The sequence below is a fragment of the Ambystoma mexicanum genome, chromosome 10 (assembly GCF_040938575.1).
Source record: "Ambystoma mexicanum isolate Mex_15411 chromosome 10, UKY_AmexF1_1, whole genome shotgun sequence".
Lineage (NCBI taxonomy): Eukaryota > Metazoa > Chordata > Amphibia > Caudata > Ambystomatidae > Ambystoma > Ambystoma mexicanum.
In genome coordinates this window covers 1,175,421,778-1,175,441,970 of record NC_090932.1, presented here as the reverse complement: position 1 = coordinate 1,175,441,970, position 20,193 = coordinate 1,175,421,778, and the positions used below count along the sequence as shown (strand labels likewise).

The window sequence follows — 20,193 nt, the reverse complement described above, 5'->3', positions numbered from 1 at the left end:
CAAGTTACAGGACTTTGGAACATGCTCAGAGCCGGGATGCTCCAAAAGTTTGAATACTTTTTTCCTTTTCTAGTTTGATTAGCTTTATATGTTATTTTTGACAAAATTAAGAAAGGTCTCTTGGGTTTTAAAGCTTACAGCAAGTGTCAAAGGACATTGTCCATTTGTCACACCCATAACTGCTCCATGTGGCGCCTAGGTGCCTCATATGACAGTGAGGAATGCAAAGCATGCTAAGATAAGACATCTAAAGCTAGATGATCCCATGAACGGTCATGACGTCCCAGGATTTGGCAAAAAAGGGTCAGCCGAGGTGCCCCTGTCCTGGTCCTAAAAATAAACACAGACAGATATCTTACTTGACGCGCTTTTCAGCCCTCTAAACACAGCATCTCAGACAAAACAAAGAAGAAGACAACTGATGTGTTCAAGGACCCCATCCATCAGGTCAATAGTGATGGCTGTCAAGGAGCTAGAGACACCAGTGGCCTCGGCAGCACAAGGGAACTTGAAATCCTTCTAACCCGGGATGTTGGCTTTGTTTGCAGAAATGCAACAAAAGCTAACATTGCCCACTCCCACATTTCCTGCTGCGCAGTGTGTATCCAAAGACCCAGAGCTGGAGGGCCTTGCAGGGCCAGTTCTTTCGGGCACTCTTGACACCAAGAATGAGGAACTGAAAACTGTTTGTGGAACTGTTTGTCTGGGGCTCTTCTGCTGAGCCATTGGTTATTTGGAAGCCTGTTTGCTTTAGTGTGAAGGCTGAGGCCTTGGAATCGCATAAGAAAGTGGATGTCTTGTTGAGCAGCGATGATGTCAATGATTTTGACATCAGAGACTGGGCGGAGCATTAGTTAAAGGTCTGAAGTTTTCGGAGAGAGGTCAGAAGACAGTAGTGGTTGTGGTCTTGAAAGACCTTCAGGCTGCCAGTGGCCGTGGTTTGGATACATCACCTGAGGTTGTCTTCAATGACTGTGTACATGTGGGCCCTAATGTGAATTTCAGACTTGCTCGATCAGGGAGAGAAACACACATTTACCGATGGCACGCACAAGGGCTAGCAATTCTTCACATTTAATTAATGCCTTCAACCAAACGTTCATAATTGGAGCCTTAAAGCAATGTCTGTTCCTGCTTTCAACCGAAAATGTGAGGACGTTCAGGCCAGGGAGAGAGGAACCCTCATACTTACTGGACCACCTGGCTGCGGGCTCCATGGTGGTTCATGCTGCAACTTCTAGGGCGCAACCTAATCCTTTTCCTGTTTTGCCCTGGACAAGGAGCCAAAGCAGAGTGACGCCAAGGCCAAAATGATTTTAACATCGGGATCTTTGGCCTTGCGGTTTGTCATTGTGACTACTCCTGTCGGTCATTATCAGTTTGCTTTGTGGCAGGACGTGGAAAACTCTGTTTACTACTTGCTAGCAGAAAGCCAAAAGGCTATGAAATAGGGGGTTTGAGGCCTCCAAGACACACAATTGAGGCCCATTTGGACATAGTGGACTTTGTGGCTAGACAAAGTGTGACCTTGTTTTGTTGTAGACGCACTGGGTGATTGTCCCTGTCTGGGACATGGTTACAAAAGTTTTTGGGGGACAATGTGGATCTCTTGAGAAATTCAGAGTCTATGCCATTTGATCTTTGGGTCTATGTGCTACACCAAATCCATTCTTCGCAGCACAGCATTATTAGCTCATGCTAATCTTAACGCAGAATCTGCATTTTTGCCAGTGGTATGCAGTAATGAGACCATCTTTCAGGAAACCTTTGAGAGGCAGGCACCAGAGAAAAGTAGCAAACCCACCTGCTGCATCTCAGAGTCAGGGAATCCACAAAATCCACTTCAATATGCCATCGTCCACACAATGCTGGTGGCAGCAGGCTGGGGAACTTTGTTGAGGGCTGGAGGAGTGAAGGGCTGTGACTACCGGCCTGTGCACCCTACAATTTGTGGAAGAGGGTTACAGCCTCCCTTTCTTGACGTTTACCCCAGACTATCTGCAGCTGCAACAACAGGAGGTTAACCAAGCAAACCTACTCCTGGAAGTGGATTAAATGGTCTAAAAAAGGGCTGTTCTAATGGGATCTACCCCAGATATTTTCTAATCCCAAACAAGGAACCAGGCAAGTTAAAGCCCATTCTTGATCTACGGGGCCTGAACAAATACAAATACAAGTTCAAGATGGTGACTCTGTCCCAGGTTTTGGGCACATTGTTACACAATGACTGGTTTGTGTCTTTTGACCTCCAGGACATGTTTTTTCATGTGCCCATAGTACCGGTCCACAGAAAGTACCTGCTTGTTGTGGTCGAAGGACAGTGTTGGCAGTTCTGAGGATCACCCAGTCTCAGGTAGGATGGGGAGTGGAGGGTGTGTAGGCCTACGTGTTAGGAGCCATTCCTTGAAGAGAAGTGTCTTGAGCTCCTTCTTGAAATGTTGAAGCAAGGGGGCTGATGTTGATGGGGAGGAGATTCCATAGTCTTGGGTTGTAGACAGAGTAACCCCGTCTTCAGGTTCTTTCCTTCCTGCACCAGCAGAGTTCAAGTCTGTCCTTACTTCTGGTGGATCATTGTCCTCCTGCTACTTCCTTGGCGCCATTGGCTCCACTGAAGGAGGTGCCAATAAGGCACCTGAACAAGAGATGAAAGTCTCAAGCTTTGTACTAGTTGTTGGGCGCACATAGTTTTGGCGCTTTCAGAGTACATATTTTGACAAGGAGGAGAATGGCAACTGTGAAAGCATTGTTTTTTGCTTGCATCCTTGTAGTGAGCTCAGGGATTTTTCTGTGCCTAAAAAATGCGTTCCAGAAGGTCAGTTAGCTCTTTCTTTTATTGACCAAGAGGATGGCCTTCGGGATGCTATTAATCTGGTCTGGACACATCTCTGGGCTCAGAGAATGGCACAGAAGCTGTGTCAGCTCTTGCCCAGTCTTTGAGGCAGTTGGGAACCTCGTGGCAAGGACTAATGATAACCTAGCAGTGTTTCACAAAGCCGAGCGGATTCCACAAAGGGTCAAAACACGCGTACATAACAGGTTTTATTGGGGTTCTGCACATATTTTGTTGACACAAGAAAACTATTAAGCGGGTTTGTCATTCTCAGTTCAATGTAACAAAAGTATTTATCCAGTTTCTCAAAATGAAATTCCAGGTCCTCCCTGGGTCACTCAAAGTCTATGGGACGAAGTGTTGATCTTCCTGCTTTCTTGAACTCTATTCCATCTCTGCAGTTGGTGGTATGACCAACCTCCTCAGTCTCAAGGGTTGCGTTGCAGTATCCAGTTGGTTGACCACCAGAAATCAGAGCAAGGCTGTAGTATCTCAAAGGCTAGGGGCTCAAATGACACAGATGGCCACCTTAAAGTTCCCACAGGCTTGTCATCCCACAATTTCCCTTTGTCAGGGTCCTCACTAAACTGTCCACAAGCCTACTCTCACCTCTTCCCTCAACATCTCGCCATGTGCTTGCATCTATGGGACCCTCTTGTTGTACTTCTCTCCTCCACTCACTATTCTCAAGCTTCACCTGCACCTCCTTGATGCTCTGCCAAGTACTTATTCCTCCACGCTTGCCAGGATCCCCCTTTTAGTCTTTTGATTTGCCTCACTCTCCTCCCAACCACAATTTCCCCAGCATCTGCCACGCACTCCATGACCTCCTTCCATTCTCTTTCTATCATCTTCCTTTCTCTAACTTACTCTTTATATCTCCTCTTCATACTGTCTCCATCCTCTGCCTCACAAAACTCCTCTTCACTCTTTCTGATAATCCTCCAACCTCCTCTTTACAAATGTCCTCCTCCTCCCTCTGCCCGATTTAACCTCTGATCTTTTCACAAATCTCCTCCTCATTTTCCATGATTTCACCTCCAACCTCTTCACAAATCTCCTCCTCCTCACTTTTCCTGATTTCACCTCCACCCTCCTTGTCTCCACATCCTCCCCTTTTCCTGATGCCAACCTCCATCATCTATCATTCTACTGCGCCACCTTACACTCCTCTCTCCAACCTCTTGCTTCTTGCTCCAACTCTCTCTGCTCCTTCCTCCTCCATCCTTCTGCAAACATGCTTGTGCGCCTTCTACAAGCACATTCTATACCCTCCCCCAAAATGCTGTCTTTGAAAAGGGCCCTGAGATTGCCCTCTCTCAACTGTACTGTGATGGAGTCAGGCTGGCTAGTGTGTGGCTCTTCCGACACCTTCTTGGCGCTGCCCCTTAACCCTGCAATTGAGTAACTCACAGTGCAGTGCTGCGGACCAATCTGCTACATTGGCCACCAGCCATCTTTATATGCTGTTTTATGCATGCGTGGAGAAGGGATAGTCCGAGGAAGCTGTGCAGTGCAGATTTGTGCTTTGCCTTTCATGCTTGTGGCCTACCATGTTCAAATAGCCTATTCTCTCGGTGCATTAAACCGTATCCACAGTGTTTCTCTCGTTCCCTCATGATTCTTCAATATATCTCTAAGTCATACTTCCACATCTCGTCTCCCCACCATCGTGGGAGTGGATAGTTCCCCCTTGGGCATTGATAAATGTCTTCTATCAACTTCTCTGCTCTTACCAGGGTCTCTTAAAAGAACAGGCAGAAGGGCATATGGATAACAGTGAGAAACCCCTGCATTAAGCTCAGGGCATGGTGGGGTTGGCTGTGGCATCCTTCCCACAAAACCCCAGGGCCCAGGATCATGCTGTGGGTGGTGGCACCCAGCTCCCCTGGCCAACCCAATCATCCCTCCAAGGCACAGTCGGGGAACTTTTTGGCATGTTCCATTCCCTTCAGTTCAGCAAAAGCCCTACGTCCTAATGGACATTTTCCAGCCTAAAGCGTACAAAGTGTAACGAAGACCATTTGCGCCCATGATGGCTTTATGGGACAGATTTAAGCACATTCACCAATGGGCAAGGTAGCTATTTCAGCCCTTCAGAAAGGGATTTCATTGCTGGACATCTGTCAGGCACCCTGTAAACATTCACCATACATTACAACCTCAACAATCTGGCTGAAGAGGATGCTAAGGCATGAAGACTGGTTTATCTGGGGTATCCAATGGATTCCTTGCTCCCACAGATTCCTCAGATGTATTCCAACACCAGTGCCAGCTGCCTTTTGGAAACTTGCTTGCCACCAAAGGGAACTGCGCAGCTTCACATCAGCTCCACTTCCGCCATTACGTGCACTACGCCTTACCCCATGACCTTCGTTCCTTTTTTTTTGGTATCAGGTAACCTTATCCCCACCAAAAATCTCGCCATATATATGGTCGTCGGGAATAGCTATAGGCAATATTTTTTGTGGGGATAATATTAGGTTTTTTTGGGAGCGGGGTTTGCAGGGGTTTGCCCTGCTCCTTTTAAAATAATACAGGGGTTGCGGGGGTGTCCCCTGCAGGTTCCATGCCTTAATATCGCCGCAAAAATATGGCGATATTTTTTTACGGCAATATTTTTGCGGGGGTATTAACACATGGAACCTTTTTTTCTCTGCACTCTTAACACTTCGTGAACGCTGTTTTGCTAAATAGGCCCTGCATCATAATTGACCCTGGGAAGGCCTCAGGCTTCAAGCACTGTTTGGATTGCGTGAGACCAATGTTTGTCTCCCACCCCCACAGGATCTGCCCATTTGGGGGGCGAACATGATCCACAGGATTGCGTGTCATGCCAATCCATACAACCAAAGGTCCTATAGGAGTGTGTGGCAAATGGATTCAACTTTGGCCAGAGTGATGATAAGGGAACCCCCTTGAAGTCTCCTGGCATGGAATGGAGAAGGGAAGAAAACCACTTTCTGGTCAAAAAACACAAGAAGAAGGACCGAAAGAGATCCCTCCCCCCAAACAACATTGTTCTTCTTCCTTATCGAAGAGCCATCATACCAGAAACTTCAGAGGAATTGGCTCCACATGAGCTGTTTCCCACCCGATCTTCTACCCAAGAAGAATAGGAAGAATTCCAACTCAAGATGCTAGACATTGTCACCAAGCCCCGGTGCTGCCGGTTTGGATATTGGTGGCCCTGGCAGGACACACTACACTTGAGAAAGCTGGTAGGTAATCTTCACAAGACTACCATCTCACACCTACAGTCTCAGCCCTGGCTCCAACGGACACAGTTCGAACTCTGTACTATGTTGCTCTACCCTTGGGTATCGAGTTCTCAGCACCAGTTCCCCCCCGCCTTGCCACAGTCAGTGTTACCATCAGGGTCGCTTAGTGCCACGGATGCCCCCCAGGAGTATGCTCTGCTTCCGTCAGGCAGATTTATGTTAAAGATGTCTGACATCTTTGATGCAGAGGGTGATCCTATCCCTTTTGGGGTGGAACCTCATTACCACAGGGTAATTTCCCAGAGGTCTATGGTGAGGGAAGTATCGGCTGGACCTTGGCACAGCCTTTAGGAGGCCAGCGACCTCAACACCTCCCTGTAGCTGGACATCCTTTCAGTGCTGACTCTGGGAAAACCCCATGTTTCTTTTCAGAAGGTGTTGTAAACACTGGGTTTATCAGATCTTACTAGGCTTAAGTTTCAGTTTGAACTGACCAACTTCCTGGGTGAGGGCCACCAGAGAGTAGCATTACTCCCTTCAGCCCGCAAGTGGAGGCCCCAGTGCTTTAGGCCAATGGGAAAGCCAGAGTATGCGGTGGACCTTTCAAAACCACCTGCATGCTGACAGGGAGACCAAGAGACTTGGCTTTTCCATGAACCTCAAATAGTGCCAAGTTTCGCAGTCTCGTCCCTATGTGTCATCAGTATGGTCCTGGACGCTTCCCTAGGCAGGTTCTTCCCTCCTGAGGTTTGGTTTCAGATCTTTCAGTCCAAGAAGCTAGTCCTACTAGGACTCATGGCCTCATGCATACTGATGGTGCAAGAGACATGGCTAAGCACGAGGTTGCTACAGTGGCTACTTCAATGTCAGTTATCTCAATTCCCAGGCAACATGCCAGATCTTTTGCATGTCTCAGACGGCGTGCCTAGTGACCTTATGTGATGGTCCTGTGAGATAACCTACTGAGAGGGGCTTTTAGTTTGGCAACCCTGCCGCCAATTAATGGTGGTTAAGGACACGTCCCTGAATGGTTGGTGCGCTGACCTATTAGACCTTACGGTGTGCTGACTCTGATCTCCAACAGAAGCCCAGAAACACATTAACTTGCTGAAGCTTCGGGTGATCAGGCTGGCCCTGGTTGCCTTTAGATGATGTCCTGGATGTACCCCTTTCAGCATGGAGGCCAGCCACTAAATCCATTTATGCCTGCAGGTGGTGTACATTTTCAGTTTTGCGTGGGGAGAAGGGTCTGGATACTTTATCTGTCCTACCTATTCTGCTCTGGATTTTCAGCTTTCTTTAGCCTCAACTGGCTTGCATATTGGCACTGTAAAGCGATTCCCGGTTTCCATCTCTGTTTTTAAAAGGACCCGGTAGCAAGGCTCTTTTTCTACAGTCCCCACTGTATACAGTTTTTGTGATAATTGTGCAACCAGCTTCCCCCTTACCAGCTTATTGTTCTGGTTTGGGATTTGAATTTAGTGTTGACTTCCCTCATGAGAGCTCAGCTTGAGCTCCTGTCTTCATGTTTGTTATTGTATTTCACGCTTAAGAGGATTTTCCTAATGGCCACCACTTCCATGAGACAGGTTAGTTTGGTCAAGGCATTGTCTGTTACACTTCCCTACATGTTGTTTTCCAAGGAGAAGGTGACTTACGAGTGAGACCTTCCTCCCCTTCCTAAGGCTGTTTTAGTATCCCATCTCTCTCAGAAGAACCATCTCCCTGCGTTTTTCCTTCCACCTCACCCTTCCAAGATGGATAAGTGATTCCATTGGCTGGACCCACTGCGGGCCCTCAGCTACTACATATATCGGATGAGGGACATCAGGAAAGATGACAAGCTTTTTGTAGGTTATGCAGGTGCTTGTGCTTGCATCGCTTTGACTAAACAGACCATGTCATGGTGGGTCATCCTCTGTATCTCAGAATGCTACATTCGAATGGATTGTGTCCTCCCACGTATTCCTCATCTTAGATATATCCTTACCTTCAGCTTTGCTGCTTTGGAAATTTTTTCTCTCTCCACTAGAGGGCTCTCCACTCAGGGCCGTGGCATCGATGTCCCTCGGCGGCATCCGTCGAGCACCAACGTCATCTGCTGTATAAATGCCTCGAGTGCACCCGTTGGCCTCAGTTCCGTTTTTCCGTTAGCTTTGCTTCGGATAGTTACAACGGCGCTTCAGTTTTGTGTGAATAATGTCTTCATCGAACCCTTCCACACTGAAAACTGGATTCAAGAAATGCCAGAAATGTGTGAAAAAGATATCGCTGACTGATCCCCATAAAAATTGCCTCTGGTGCCTCGGCTCCGACCATCGTATAGATGACTGCGGTTCTTGTCAGTTGATGACCCATAAGGCCTTAAAAGAACGAAGAGGTAAACTGGCGGTGGGGGAGGGATCCTCAAAGTTTTCGTCGAAGGGGAGAAAAGACTCGGCTGAGTCTTCGATGAAACATCATAGAAAATCTAGATCGAAGAGCAGATCAGGAAAGTCCTCTTCTTCGACCTCCAAAAAGGTGAAAAAAAGACGACGCCGATCTCCCTCTTCTTCCTCGACGTCATCTGAGGAAGTTATAACATGTCCTTCAAGACATGACTCTCCGACAAAATAGGAAGCCTTTAGGGTTTCTATGTTAAAGATTTTTGAGAACGCGGCCCAGACCCCCTCAAAAAAGTCTGACGAAGACCATGCCCCTGCTTACAAGAAAAGTGATAGGGGAAGATCTAAAACAAGAAAATCCGACTAAAAGTTGTCGAGGATGTCATCCAGGGACTCTTCCCAGACACCTCATGGAAAAAGCCTACTGGTGCATAAATCAGAGGTAGATGTAAAAAAGATGGCGTCAAACTCTCAGACGTCTTCAAAGGCTGCGTCGAAGGCGTCCTCGAAGCCATCGAGGACGGTCGAGTACAAGGCGTCGATGACTCCACCTAAAAAGACGTTGAGTGTACAGTTGACAGTTTCAAAGACTCCTTCGACGGCGTTGATGGCCTCAACAACTCCTTTGACGATTCCTTTGAAGGCTACCTCGACAATATCAAAGGTTGTAGCTACAACATCAAGATTTTTACATCGGGAAGCATGGCTTTAAAATCCACCAATGTAACTTGCACCCTTGCAAGATTTACATATACCCTGTGGGACTGCATGTCAGCGGCAGCTGAGCACATCCCAGAAGGTGAGGAACATGATGGATTCCTAGCCATAATAAGGGATGGCAAGGAGGCTACGGGGGAATGCCTTCAGTCAGGTTTGGACACAGCTGACAGTATCAGTAGGACCATGGCATCTAGCACAGTGCTACGTAGATTTGCGTGGCTAACAAAGTCAAGCTTTGCACCAGACGTACAATCCAGGCTTCTTAATATGCCATTTGACGGCTCGAGGCTGTTTGGCAGCAAGGCAGATGAAAGTTTGGAGAAGCTGCAGACCTCCAAAGCGGTGGCAAAATCGCTCATTGTCGCTATAAGACAACCTCAACAATGCCCCTACAAAGGATCATCTTCCTGGAGGGGTCGTCACTTTCTTTTTTATTCCTCAATTGGAAAAGGAAGGGGACAGGCCAGTCAAAGAGGTCAAAGAAAATTTCCTCTGGGGCGAGGAAAAGGTGCTAGATCTGCCCCAGCAGCGGCATCTGTCTCTTCAGCTGTTGCTGCAGCGGCTGCAAAACCACTCTGAGGTTTTGACCCACAAGACCACAGTGGGAGGCAGGATCTCACAGCATCTGAAAGAATGGCAGGGCATTACTTCAGATGCTTGGGCACTAGAAACAGTATCCCAAGGTTACTGCCTTCCCTTTCTAAAGAAACCTCAGAATCACCCACCGGGATACAACTCTGTCAAACATCCAGATCCGCTCTTGTTGCAGGAAGTTTTAAACCTGCTACAGAAAGGTGCAATAGAACATGTACCTGCAGCGGAGAGGAACAAGGGTTGGTATTCCCCATATTTCCTCATTCTAAAGAAAGACGGTGGACTGAGACCCATCTTGGACTTGAGAGACTTGAACAAGACAAGTTCCTCAGGAATGACAAATTCAAGATGATCACACTTTCTCAGATTCTTCAGGCTCTCCAACTCCAGGATTGGTTGGTGTCATTGGATCTTCAGGATGCTTACTTTCATTTGCCAATCCATCTCAAGCACAGAAAGTACCTGAGGTTTGCGATTGGCAATTCTTGCTATCAATTTGGAGTTCCGCCATTCGGGTTGACCTCCGCCCAAGAGTTTTCACCAAGTTGATGGAGGTAGTGGCAGCGAGTCTCGGGAGAGGGGGAATCCAAGTCTACCCCTATCCAGACAATTGGATGATCAGGGCACGTTCTCCAGAACAAGCCCAGGATCATCTGTCCAAGACTTGCCACTTCCTTCACAAACTAGGGTTTTCTCTGAATTTCAAAAAGTCAAACATGATACCATCACAAAAACTCCAGTTTATCGGAGCAGTCCTGGATACTTGTTCGGGCAAAGCCTCGCCTCCCGAAGAGAGAGCTCACCACATTCGGCAGATGGTAATAAAATTCCAGAATGCCCAGTATCTACCGGACTTAGATTTTCTGAGGTTGCTTGGGCTAATGGCATCCTGCATTTTTCTGGTGCCAGAAGCCAGCTTGAGGATGAGATCCCTTCAATGGGCTCTCAGGTCTCAATTTTCAGGGGAAATGTCAGATCTATTGCATGTTCCAACCAGAGTAGCACAGGATCTACAATGGTGGGCTTCCAGGAAACAAAGCCTCAAGGAAGAATCTTTTTGTCAAACATGGCCAGAGATAACAGTAGTAACAGACGCCTCACTCACGGGGTGGGGAGCTCACGCCAACGATCTGACTATCAGCGGTAGTTGGTCTCCATTGGAGTCCAAATTGCAAATCAACCTATTGGAGCTGAGGGCAAACAGACTAGCGCTGAAGGCCTTCCTGCCCTCTGTACGGGGAAAGAATGTCCTAATAATGACGGACAACACAGTGGCCATGTACTACCTCAACAAGAGAGGAGAAGTAGGGTCACTGCCACTGTGCAGAGAAGCAATGTAGCTCTGGTTTTGGGCAATACAAGAAGGGATCTCTCGGTCTGCAGTTCATCTAGCCAGAGAGCAAAACACGGCGGCAGACACCTGAGCAGGCAGAGCACAGTGTCCCACGAGTGGGAGCTAGCTCAGGAAGTCCTTCAAGAGATCTTCGCTCTTTGAGGAACCCCTCAAGTGGATCTGTTCGTGACCGGTGCCAACCAGAAGTGCGAACTGTACTGCTCAAGGGAATTTCCCCCGAGAGGAGCTCTAAGGGACGCGTTTGTGGTGGAATGGGAATTCCCACTTCTGTACGCGTTCCCTCCAGTCCCTGTGATCCCTCAAGTAATCAGGAAGTTGAGAAAGTTCAGGAAAACCATGATCCTAATTGCTCCGGATTGGGCCAGGAGAACATGGTACCCAGACCTTCTGGACATGTCCATCTGCCCTCCAATACGTCTTCCAAAAAGAGAGGATCTTCTCTCGCAAGACGGAGGTCACGTTCTCCATCCAGAGGTCAACACACTCAACCTTCACGCATTGCTTCTGAGAGGTTGAGATACAAGGATTGGGACCTTCCGGATAACGTAATGGAGATCTTGCTTTCGGCCAGAAGGTCAGCAACTAAATCTCTGTATCAGTGTCGTTGGAACAAGTTCAGTAACTGGTGCAGAGCAACGAATGTGGACCCATTTCAATGTAATATCCCCACAGTATGGTCTTTTCTATTACATTTGGCTAATCTGGGGCTCCAGGTTGGTACGATAAAAGGATACTTAGCAGCACTATCCATTTTTAAGCGCTCTTCAGAGGAAGAATCTTACTTTAAGATACCTTTTAATAATTAAAATGGCCTAAATAATGTGTTTCCCGCGATACCATTTCAAGATCCTGTGTGGGATTTAAACTTGGTTCTAAAGTTCCTCACATGTATTCCATTTGACTCTTTACATTCTTGTCCATTGAGGCTGCTTACTTTAAAAACAATACTTCTTGTGGCAATGACATCAGCCCACAGGGTAAGTGAGTTACAGGCGCTTGCTAGCGGTCCTCCTCACGCCATCTTTTATAAAGATAAAGTAGTCCTTAGAGTAAAACCATCTTTTTTGCCAAAAATCTTTCAGATTTTCACCTGTCACAAAAAATAACACTGGCTACTTTCTATTCTCCCCCTCAAGCAAGTAAGGAAGAGAAACGGCTACATAGATTAGATCCTAGAAGAGCTCTTAGCTTCTATATTTCAAGATTGGCAAAAATACGTCAGTGTGATCAACTTTTTGTGGGATACACTGGCCGCAAACTAGGACTTGCTGTAACTAAACACACATTATCTAGATGGATAATTTTAACTATAACAGAATGTTATAGATTGGCTGGGAAAGAACCGCCAGATGAGCTGAGGGCTCATTCAACCAGGGGCATGGCAACTTCGACAGCACTTCAAAGGGGTGTCCCTGTGCAAGATATTTGCGCAGCAGCCACATGGTCACCCATGCACACTTTCTTAAAACATTATGCTCTAGATTTGACTGCTTCTCAAGGAGGTCTATTCGCTAAATCAGTTCTTCATTCTGTACATGATTAAAATTTCTGTACTCCCACCTCCAATACAAAACTGATTTGGGAGTCTATCTAAGATGAGGAATACGTGGGAGGACACAATCCATTTGAAGAACAAGTTACTTACCAACTGTAACGTTCTTTCGATTGGATGTTCCTCCCACGTATTCCTCATCGACCCTCCCAGCCTACCCCACGTTACAGTTTGTGAGTTACACTCTAAATTCTTTTAAGACCTGGGTCAAAAGAGGCACGCCCTTTAACTATAATCCATGGGCTATAATACATGAAAAAACAGAACTGAGGCCAACGGGCACGCTCGAGGCATTTATACAGCGGATGACGTTGGTGCTCGACGGATCCTGCTGAGGGACATCGACGCCACGGCCTCGAGTGGAGCGCCCTCTAGTGGAGAGAGAAACATTTTCCGAAGCAGCAAAGCTGAAGGTAGGCATATATCTAAAATGAGGAATACGTGGGAGGAACATCCAATCGAAAGAGTTACAGTTGGTAAGTAACTTGTTCTTCTGGTTGTTAAGGATGTGCCTGAGGGTCTTGGGGCCCATTCAACTAGAGGCCTGGCTGCCACTTCTGCTCTGCAGAGGGGTGTACCTATCTTGGAGATATTTCAAGTGGCCACATGGTCGTCGCTGCAAACATTTGTCAAACATTACTGCTTGGATTACCTGTCCGGACAGGACGCTCGCTTTGGTCGAGCAGTCCTCCTGGGTTTTCTGGTTTAGATTGTGTCCCCTCGCTCTGCTCCCTCCTCAGGATTTACATAATGCTAAGGGAGTCTATCATAGATGAGGAATCTAAGGGAGGAAGGAATCCATTAGAAGAGAAAATTACTTACCTCTCTGTAATGCTCTTTCTGATGAATGCTCCTCCCACAGATTCCTTCTGCTCTCCCAATCTGCACTTCTTGGCGGATAGCTCATACACCTCATCTGTTCTGTGGTCCATCAGGGGTTGAGAGCTAGAGGAAAAGGACAAAACTGAGGCCAGGTGGGACAACTGCTCCATATATATTGGAGCAACGCCACATCTGGCATGGGGAGCATAATGGTGCAGAGCGGAGCTGATGCGGCACCCCACTGTGCCGCCTGGGGCAAGTTTCACAAAGCAGCTAGCTAGCACTGGGGATAGAATATCATAGATGAGTTATCTGTGGGAGGATTATCCATCTGAAAGAACCTTATCATGAGGTAAGTCATTTGTTCTTCTCGTGTCAAGCTCCTTCCTTCCTCACTCCTGAGGGAGATATGTATCCTTTAGAAGAGTAGGTTTGATAATGGTCTTTCTTACAGAGACAATTACTCTCAACTATCCTCAACACTCAGCCTCCTACTGCTCTTAAGCTTTACCAAGGAAATCTCTTTTGGCACAATGGGCTCCAAGAAGACATGACTGAGTCCACAGTACTGCACAGAGTATCACCTAGTGGCAGATCAGACTGTGCCTGGAACAGATTTCAAAGATTAGTAATTTGTGGGTGGAATTACTGTATCCATCAGAAATCACATCACTACTTGACTGATGGCATTCAATGGTTAGGCTTTTATCTACCTGTGACTCATTTGCATGTGCATTCCGTGTTTACTTTCATTTGTGGTTGAGAGCAAACCTGTGTGATTGGTAACATGGAAAAAAGCTTGAATTTGGTCATTTGATCATTTCTGGGTGAAAACATCCACAGTTGTTTAATTATTCTAGTAACTGGCAATAATCTATTCATGACAGAAGACCTCTGTGATTATTAAAGTAGTAAGTGACTGTGAGTGTCTTTGAATCTATCCCACCAAAATCTGTCTATCATCCCTTAGCAGCCCCCTGCAACTGAGATATCACCTTTAACTCACAGGGGCATCTCTTAACTATCCCACAGCTCTTTCAGTCATGCACAGCTATATCCTCATTGTCCAATCACAACATCCTCCGTCTGCATAGACCTGGACCTATCAGACAAACAAGGTGTACAGCTGTTCTCCATCTTAAGGTGTGATTTGAGTGCTTAACAATTTCTCTTGACACTTTTGCACATCCTTAACCATTCCCTTTTATTACATGGCTGTAACGTGCATATGGAGAGTGAAAATCCAAGCTATGAAAACCTCTTAAGTGGCAAGTGTCTCCAAACAGAGTTCCTTCTTTTAATTCATGTGATGGTCTGAATGAAGGAAGCTTAGTCCTCAGCCAGGTCATGGTTAAACCCACGCCCCCTTACACCTTCAGCTGTCCAGTTCATCATTTAAAGTTCTGTGACTTTACATGTTCATGTAACATCCCTATTTCTTCTTTGGTGCGCTGTGGTAGGACCATGCACTAGGCGTAGATTAATTTATTGCAAGCATGTTTATAGGGTAGTACAGGGATAACACACAATTGTCTCTCACATCCATCGGACCTGGCTTCTTCAATCCATGATGAAACCCACTTGCCCAGGCCTTTACCCCACCACCAATGTGACATTCTTTGCACAAAGTGCCTCCTGCCACTCACAGAAGGAGCTGCTAGAAAACTGGGTATCTTGTGCACAAGCACCACACACTTCCAAACTCTCTGGCCTTTCCCAATGGTTAGCCTTAGAGGATTCTCCACTGGTTCACTAGAGGTCCCTGCACATTGCTGGACAGGGTATTGCCTCTGTGGTAAGGTGGGTAAGGATGTCACATGAGTCTGAATCCAGGAGTAGCTGTTATTGCACTAGACCTGGGAATGTCGGGTTACTAGTAATCTAGGCTTTGAAGAAAGGAATTGCTGTGGCTCGTAATGAGATTCTATAAAGAGTTCAATCTGCAGACATGAAACTGAACACTGTGATCAGCTCCTCCTGATTTCATCCAACTTCATATTTGTTTCTTTTGCAGAAACACAGACTTTCGGATCACTCTTTCTCACAGTTTTTAGGAGCAAGCAGCAGGAAATAAATTCTCAGCTCCAGTCACGTCAAGTACTCACCAGTATTACCCCAACGAGAGGAGGATTGAATAAAAATACCCTTCTCCACCAGAATAAACCCTGGCAAGAGACGCATCAGGAAGAAGATCATGCCTATTGTTTGTCAATCTGCAATGGGTCGAGGTAAATAAGGGGCTCTGCCTCTGTATAAGAAAGAAGAGTTGTGCTACGGCTGCCTGAAGCAATCCGGCACCCTCCAGAGGATCTGTATATGCAAGACTTACTAGGCCTTTTCAGAGCTTTTCCTTTGAACTACGAATAGTTTTTTTTAACTGTATAGGTGCATGGGAAGCTGATGTACAAGCAGGAAGTGTGTACTAAGAACAACCATGCAGCATCCGTAATTTAACACATTTGTTTGTGAAGCAGTCTTGCGATCGTCGGCAAACTTTGCAAACAGAAGCTCCATTGACACAATTGATATAAACAATATGTAGTAATAAGACATTTTTTTGGTGGTGGGAATATCCAAACTTTGTTTTCATTTATAATTGTCTATTTGTATAATTGGGCCTGGAGGACAGCTCAGGGGCAATACGTTTGCCTTGGAAGCAAGACAATGCAGAGCAATACAGGTTTGAATCCCAGTCCCACGCTTAGAAACTGGCCTCTGTTACTAAGCGCTTTATACAAGATTAATGAATTGTGTAAAAGGGCATCCAACACAAATGAACTTCAGAGGGTAGATCTGGATTTACAATGTATACTGTAATTTCTTTCATTTCTGTGCACTGTTTGTTATGAACTTTTACATTGTACCAATTAGGTTTTATTATGTTACATGGCACTGTATTCCACCTGCTTGATATTTTCTTGAACAAAATATGCCTCTTTCTCCAAACGTAAGTCAACGTGTGCAAGAGGACCACTTTGCAAGGATTTCCACCTAAATTGATATTTTAGATGAACAAAATGTGTCAAAATCAATATTCCCCATTTGATCTGATTCTCTGAATATATTTCAACTTAGGTAGGAGGACCACTTTGGTTTACCTTAGCAGCAAACTTGTGGGAGAGACCATGCAACTTGCATTCATCAGCGATTGAGCCATGTTGTGCAATTTAATGCTCTCATTCTGTTCTGTTATTTCAGCTCTTGTATTCACATATTTCTTCATTAGAATTTCAAAATTCCAAACACCAATATTCCAAAACCACAGTTTTTAAATCAACAAAGAAAATACATTTCACGTTAGGTTGTCAACCTTTGCTTTCACCATAGTTCTCGAGAGGCAATGGCAATATATAGAGCATAACGTACAGAAAATCTATCCCAATATTAATCCTAAAAGCAATAAGGAACCCTCTTATAGCGCTCATGAAGTGTAATATGGTGAAATAATACTAATACAGAGAAAATTGTATTAACCTTGATCCCATCCATAGCTTCAGATCCTAACCTCCCAAATGAACTGCCCTAAAACCTCCCACACCAGACTAGACTAAAAAAATACCCCCAAACCTTCAAGATTCTCACTTTTCTGACAAGGCTGTCCTCAAACCACCGGCCTCATCGTCCACATAGGACTCCCTCTGAAATGAGTCCAGCAAGTCCTTTGCTTCCTCAGGATTTTTAAACCAGAATGTATCAGACCCTGTCAGCACTCGTAGTTTGGCAGGGGAAAAAAGGCTTTCAACTGTGGTGGTAGTGGTCTTACACACATCTGGCACATTTAAGCGCTGCTCTCATGGACCTCAGCCTCTCAAAATCCTATTTGTTGTGGACCCTTTCCCACTGAACCAAAATGGTCGAACCTGCCCCTCTACGCCACCCTTAAGTTTCGAGCAGCTCACAATTGTCAGTTGGATAAAGCCTGCATCTAACTTAATCTGTCTTGTAGCAAAGTTGTTCAAATGTCCTTCCAAGAGGAACCATCAACTCCTTGCTGAAAACCCACCCATTTCATCTGAGACCCTTTTCCTACTGTCCAGCCATTAAGTTGACATCTTAAATCCTATTTTCCATAACCAAACTAGAAACATGACCCTTCTTTCAAATTGTCTGCTTCACTCAAATGGTTTTATTAGTAGCATGATTGTGGTGTGCTCCACTTTGGTAAAATCTACTCTATTCATGGCAGCCTCATTCAGCTTATTTAGCTTGATATCTGTTTTAGAGATGATCTTTTCAATTCTAACAGCATCTCCATCATTGCATGTTCTGAGGATGAGGAGGTGGACTGTGGTGTGCCGACAACCTGTGCATCCATTTTCTGTGATGTCCAAGCGGCCAAAAAGTCAGATTTTCTATTGGCCAATTGAATCATGTGTGTCATGCTGAACAGTTGTCACAAAAATCACAAAATAAGCTTTCTAATTTGAATACAGTAGGGTTGGAGGTAACCATGCCTAGCAACCAGTGCCATGGTTGAAGCAGGCAGGACTTCCACTCTATACAAACCAGGCACTGGGAAGATTATAGGAGTACCCCTGATTAAAAGACAACCACCAGAATTAAGAGACAGTCCTATGGAACACTCAATCTTTCAGTATCCACTGCCCTCCCTACACCAGGTCACAGCACAGTAGCGATCAACTGTTCCATGAGTAAGGCCTGACTGACTTTAACATAGTGGCCACCATCATTCACCAGCAAACTCCCAAGTGCTGCCTGCCAAGATCATCCAAGCCAGCAAAGCTGGTATTTCACATCCTTGGAAGAATTCCAGGGTAGGCAAGGGTAGTGAAGCCTCTTCTGTGGAGGCTTATTTAACATGGAGGCTTGTATCTCCATCGCTACAAGGGCAGGGGCTGCATTGGGCAGGTAACTCCAAATGCACTCATCTGGCAAACCACAGACCCTCATGGTAGAAAAAAGACATATCCCAATCTGCCTCAGCACTGTCCATAGATACGTGGTACAAGCTCCAAAATGGTGCTACCCTGGGCCAGGTTCCTCATTGTGCTGTTCTAGGGCTCAGCAGGCCTTGGCCTGCTTCTCTGCACTGGAGCCATGCCTCCCTGTAATGAGATTTTAAATGTTTACATTGTGTGAACTGGTAAAGTTAACGGTTTTGAGAGGTTGTACACAAGAAAATGAAACGGAGGGCTCTTATGGAGGAGATGGCATTAATCCAGTCTTCCTAGAGATTTAACATTTGTAATTAAATGACTCTTCCATGCAAAATGAGCAGTACTACAAAGCCATCAGCCACACTTTCTAACAATGTAAGTTTTTTTTCCGATTACTGTTGCTGATATAAGGACTACAAATTTAGATGTTGCTTCTAAATACTGATCGTTCATTTGTTCACTTCCTGTCCGCTTACTGCCCTCCTCATATTGCATGCACCAGTGCCTAACATATATGCGGTTTGTCTTAAGACACTACAGGTATCAAGGATTTGCTTACAGTATAGCTTTAAATGTGTTTGGACGCATTGGGCTTCATTACGAGCTTGGTGGCAATTCAGTGGTAAATCGACCAAACCTGATTACTGTTGCTGCCACTTGGTCCTGTGCGTTTCCCACAGGATTTCAAGTGATGTTAAGGCTATGTCATTCCCCATTTTGGGAGTCATTGGTAAATCCTCAGATTTTTGGAGGTAAAACGGCAGATTGACCTCTAGCTAGTTGCTGGAAGTAAATCCTCCACTTTACTTCCAAATGTGTATATTCGGCAGTGTGGGGAAAAGGGTGGTAAATCTGTTACTGCCCAAAAAAGTGGTGGTATCAGAATTACCACCACTTTTTTCCTGCCCCACCAAACTTCTAATGAGGCCCATTATCTTCTTGCACACTACTGCATCCTTCGGGCAGATTTCAGTACTAGACCTAAAACTATGAAACATGGGCCCTCATTACGAGGTTGGCGGTAACCAGCCAGTGCCACCTGCAGGTTGCGGCCAACCCCGTAACACTGTTTCCGCCGCCTGACTTCCCTGTGCCATTGGGACATTAAAAGTCCCCGTGGCCTGGGATATAAGGCGTCGCAAAATGTTAGTCCCCTTTCCTGTGGAGTCCCATAGGGCTCCAGGGGAATGAGGACTCTGAATCACTGGCACCATTGTATTTGTATTTATTGATTTATAAAGCGCTTTACACCAAAGCGCTGTACAGTTGAACAACTTAATACATAAAAATAAACAGTAACGGTAGAAGCAAATAACAATATGAATCAATCAACAAAACAGCAAGAAGAGCAATTAACTGAGGGGAATAGGGAGAGCAGTGGAATAGGGCAGGGTGGGGGAGGCAGGGGTGAAGGGGAAATAGGAGGATGGAGGGGGGAAAGGTGAGGGAGGGAGGGAGGGAGGCAAGGGAAGGGTTATCAAGGGGGAGAATGGAGAAGGAGAGATTTAAGGGAGGTGCGGAATGAGGAAAAGGTGGTGGTCGAGCGGATTGCAAGAGGAAAGGAGTTCCAGTGCAGAGGGGCTAGGAGTTTGCTAGATTGCTAGATTTGCTAGATTGCTAGCAGTGCCGGTGCTTCCGTGACAACTCTGCTTACCTGGGCCGTTGCGCCCGGCAGTTCAGACTTGCTGGGCGCAGAGGCCCCGGAAAGCAGAGTTGTAGTCTGCCGGTCCAGAAAGGGTGATGGTTGGTTGCTACAAGCCCCCTTATTTCCGGACCGGAAGACTTATAATGAGGCCCATGCTCTTGTGATCCCACTTT

The 20,193-nt window shown here is 46.0% G+C and overlaps 1 protein-coding gene across 1 annotated transcript in view; it reads left to right on the top strand.

The window, feature by feature from the left end:
- Positions 1–19,757, top strand: part of LOC138492142 (trichohyalin-like) — a 782,601-nt gene extending 762,844 nt beyond the window's left edge. The window contains exon 27 of the mRNA XM_069619133.1: positions 15,492–19,757. Within this exon, the coding sequence (XP_069475234.1) occupies positions 15,492–15,551 (60 nt within the window). The 3' untranslated portion in view covers positions 15,552–19,757. The remainder of the gene's footprint in view (positions 1–15,491) is intronic.
- Positions 19,758–20,193: the final 436 nt, after the last annotated feature.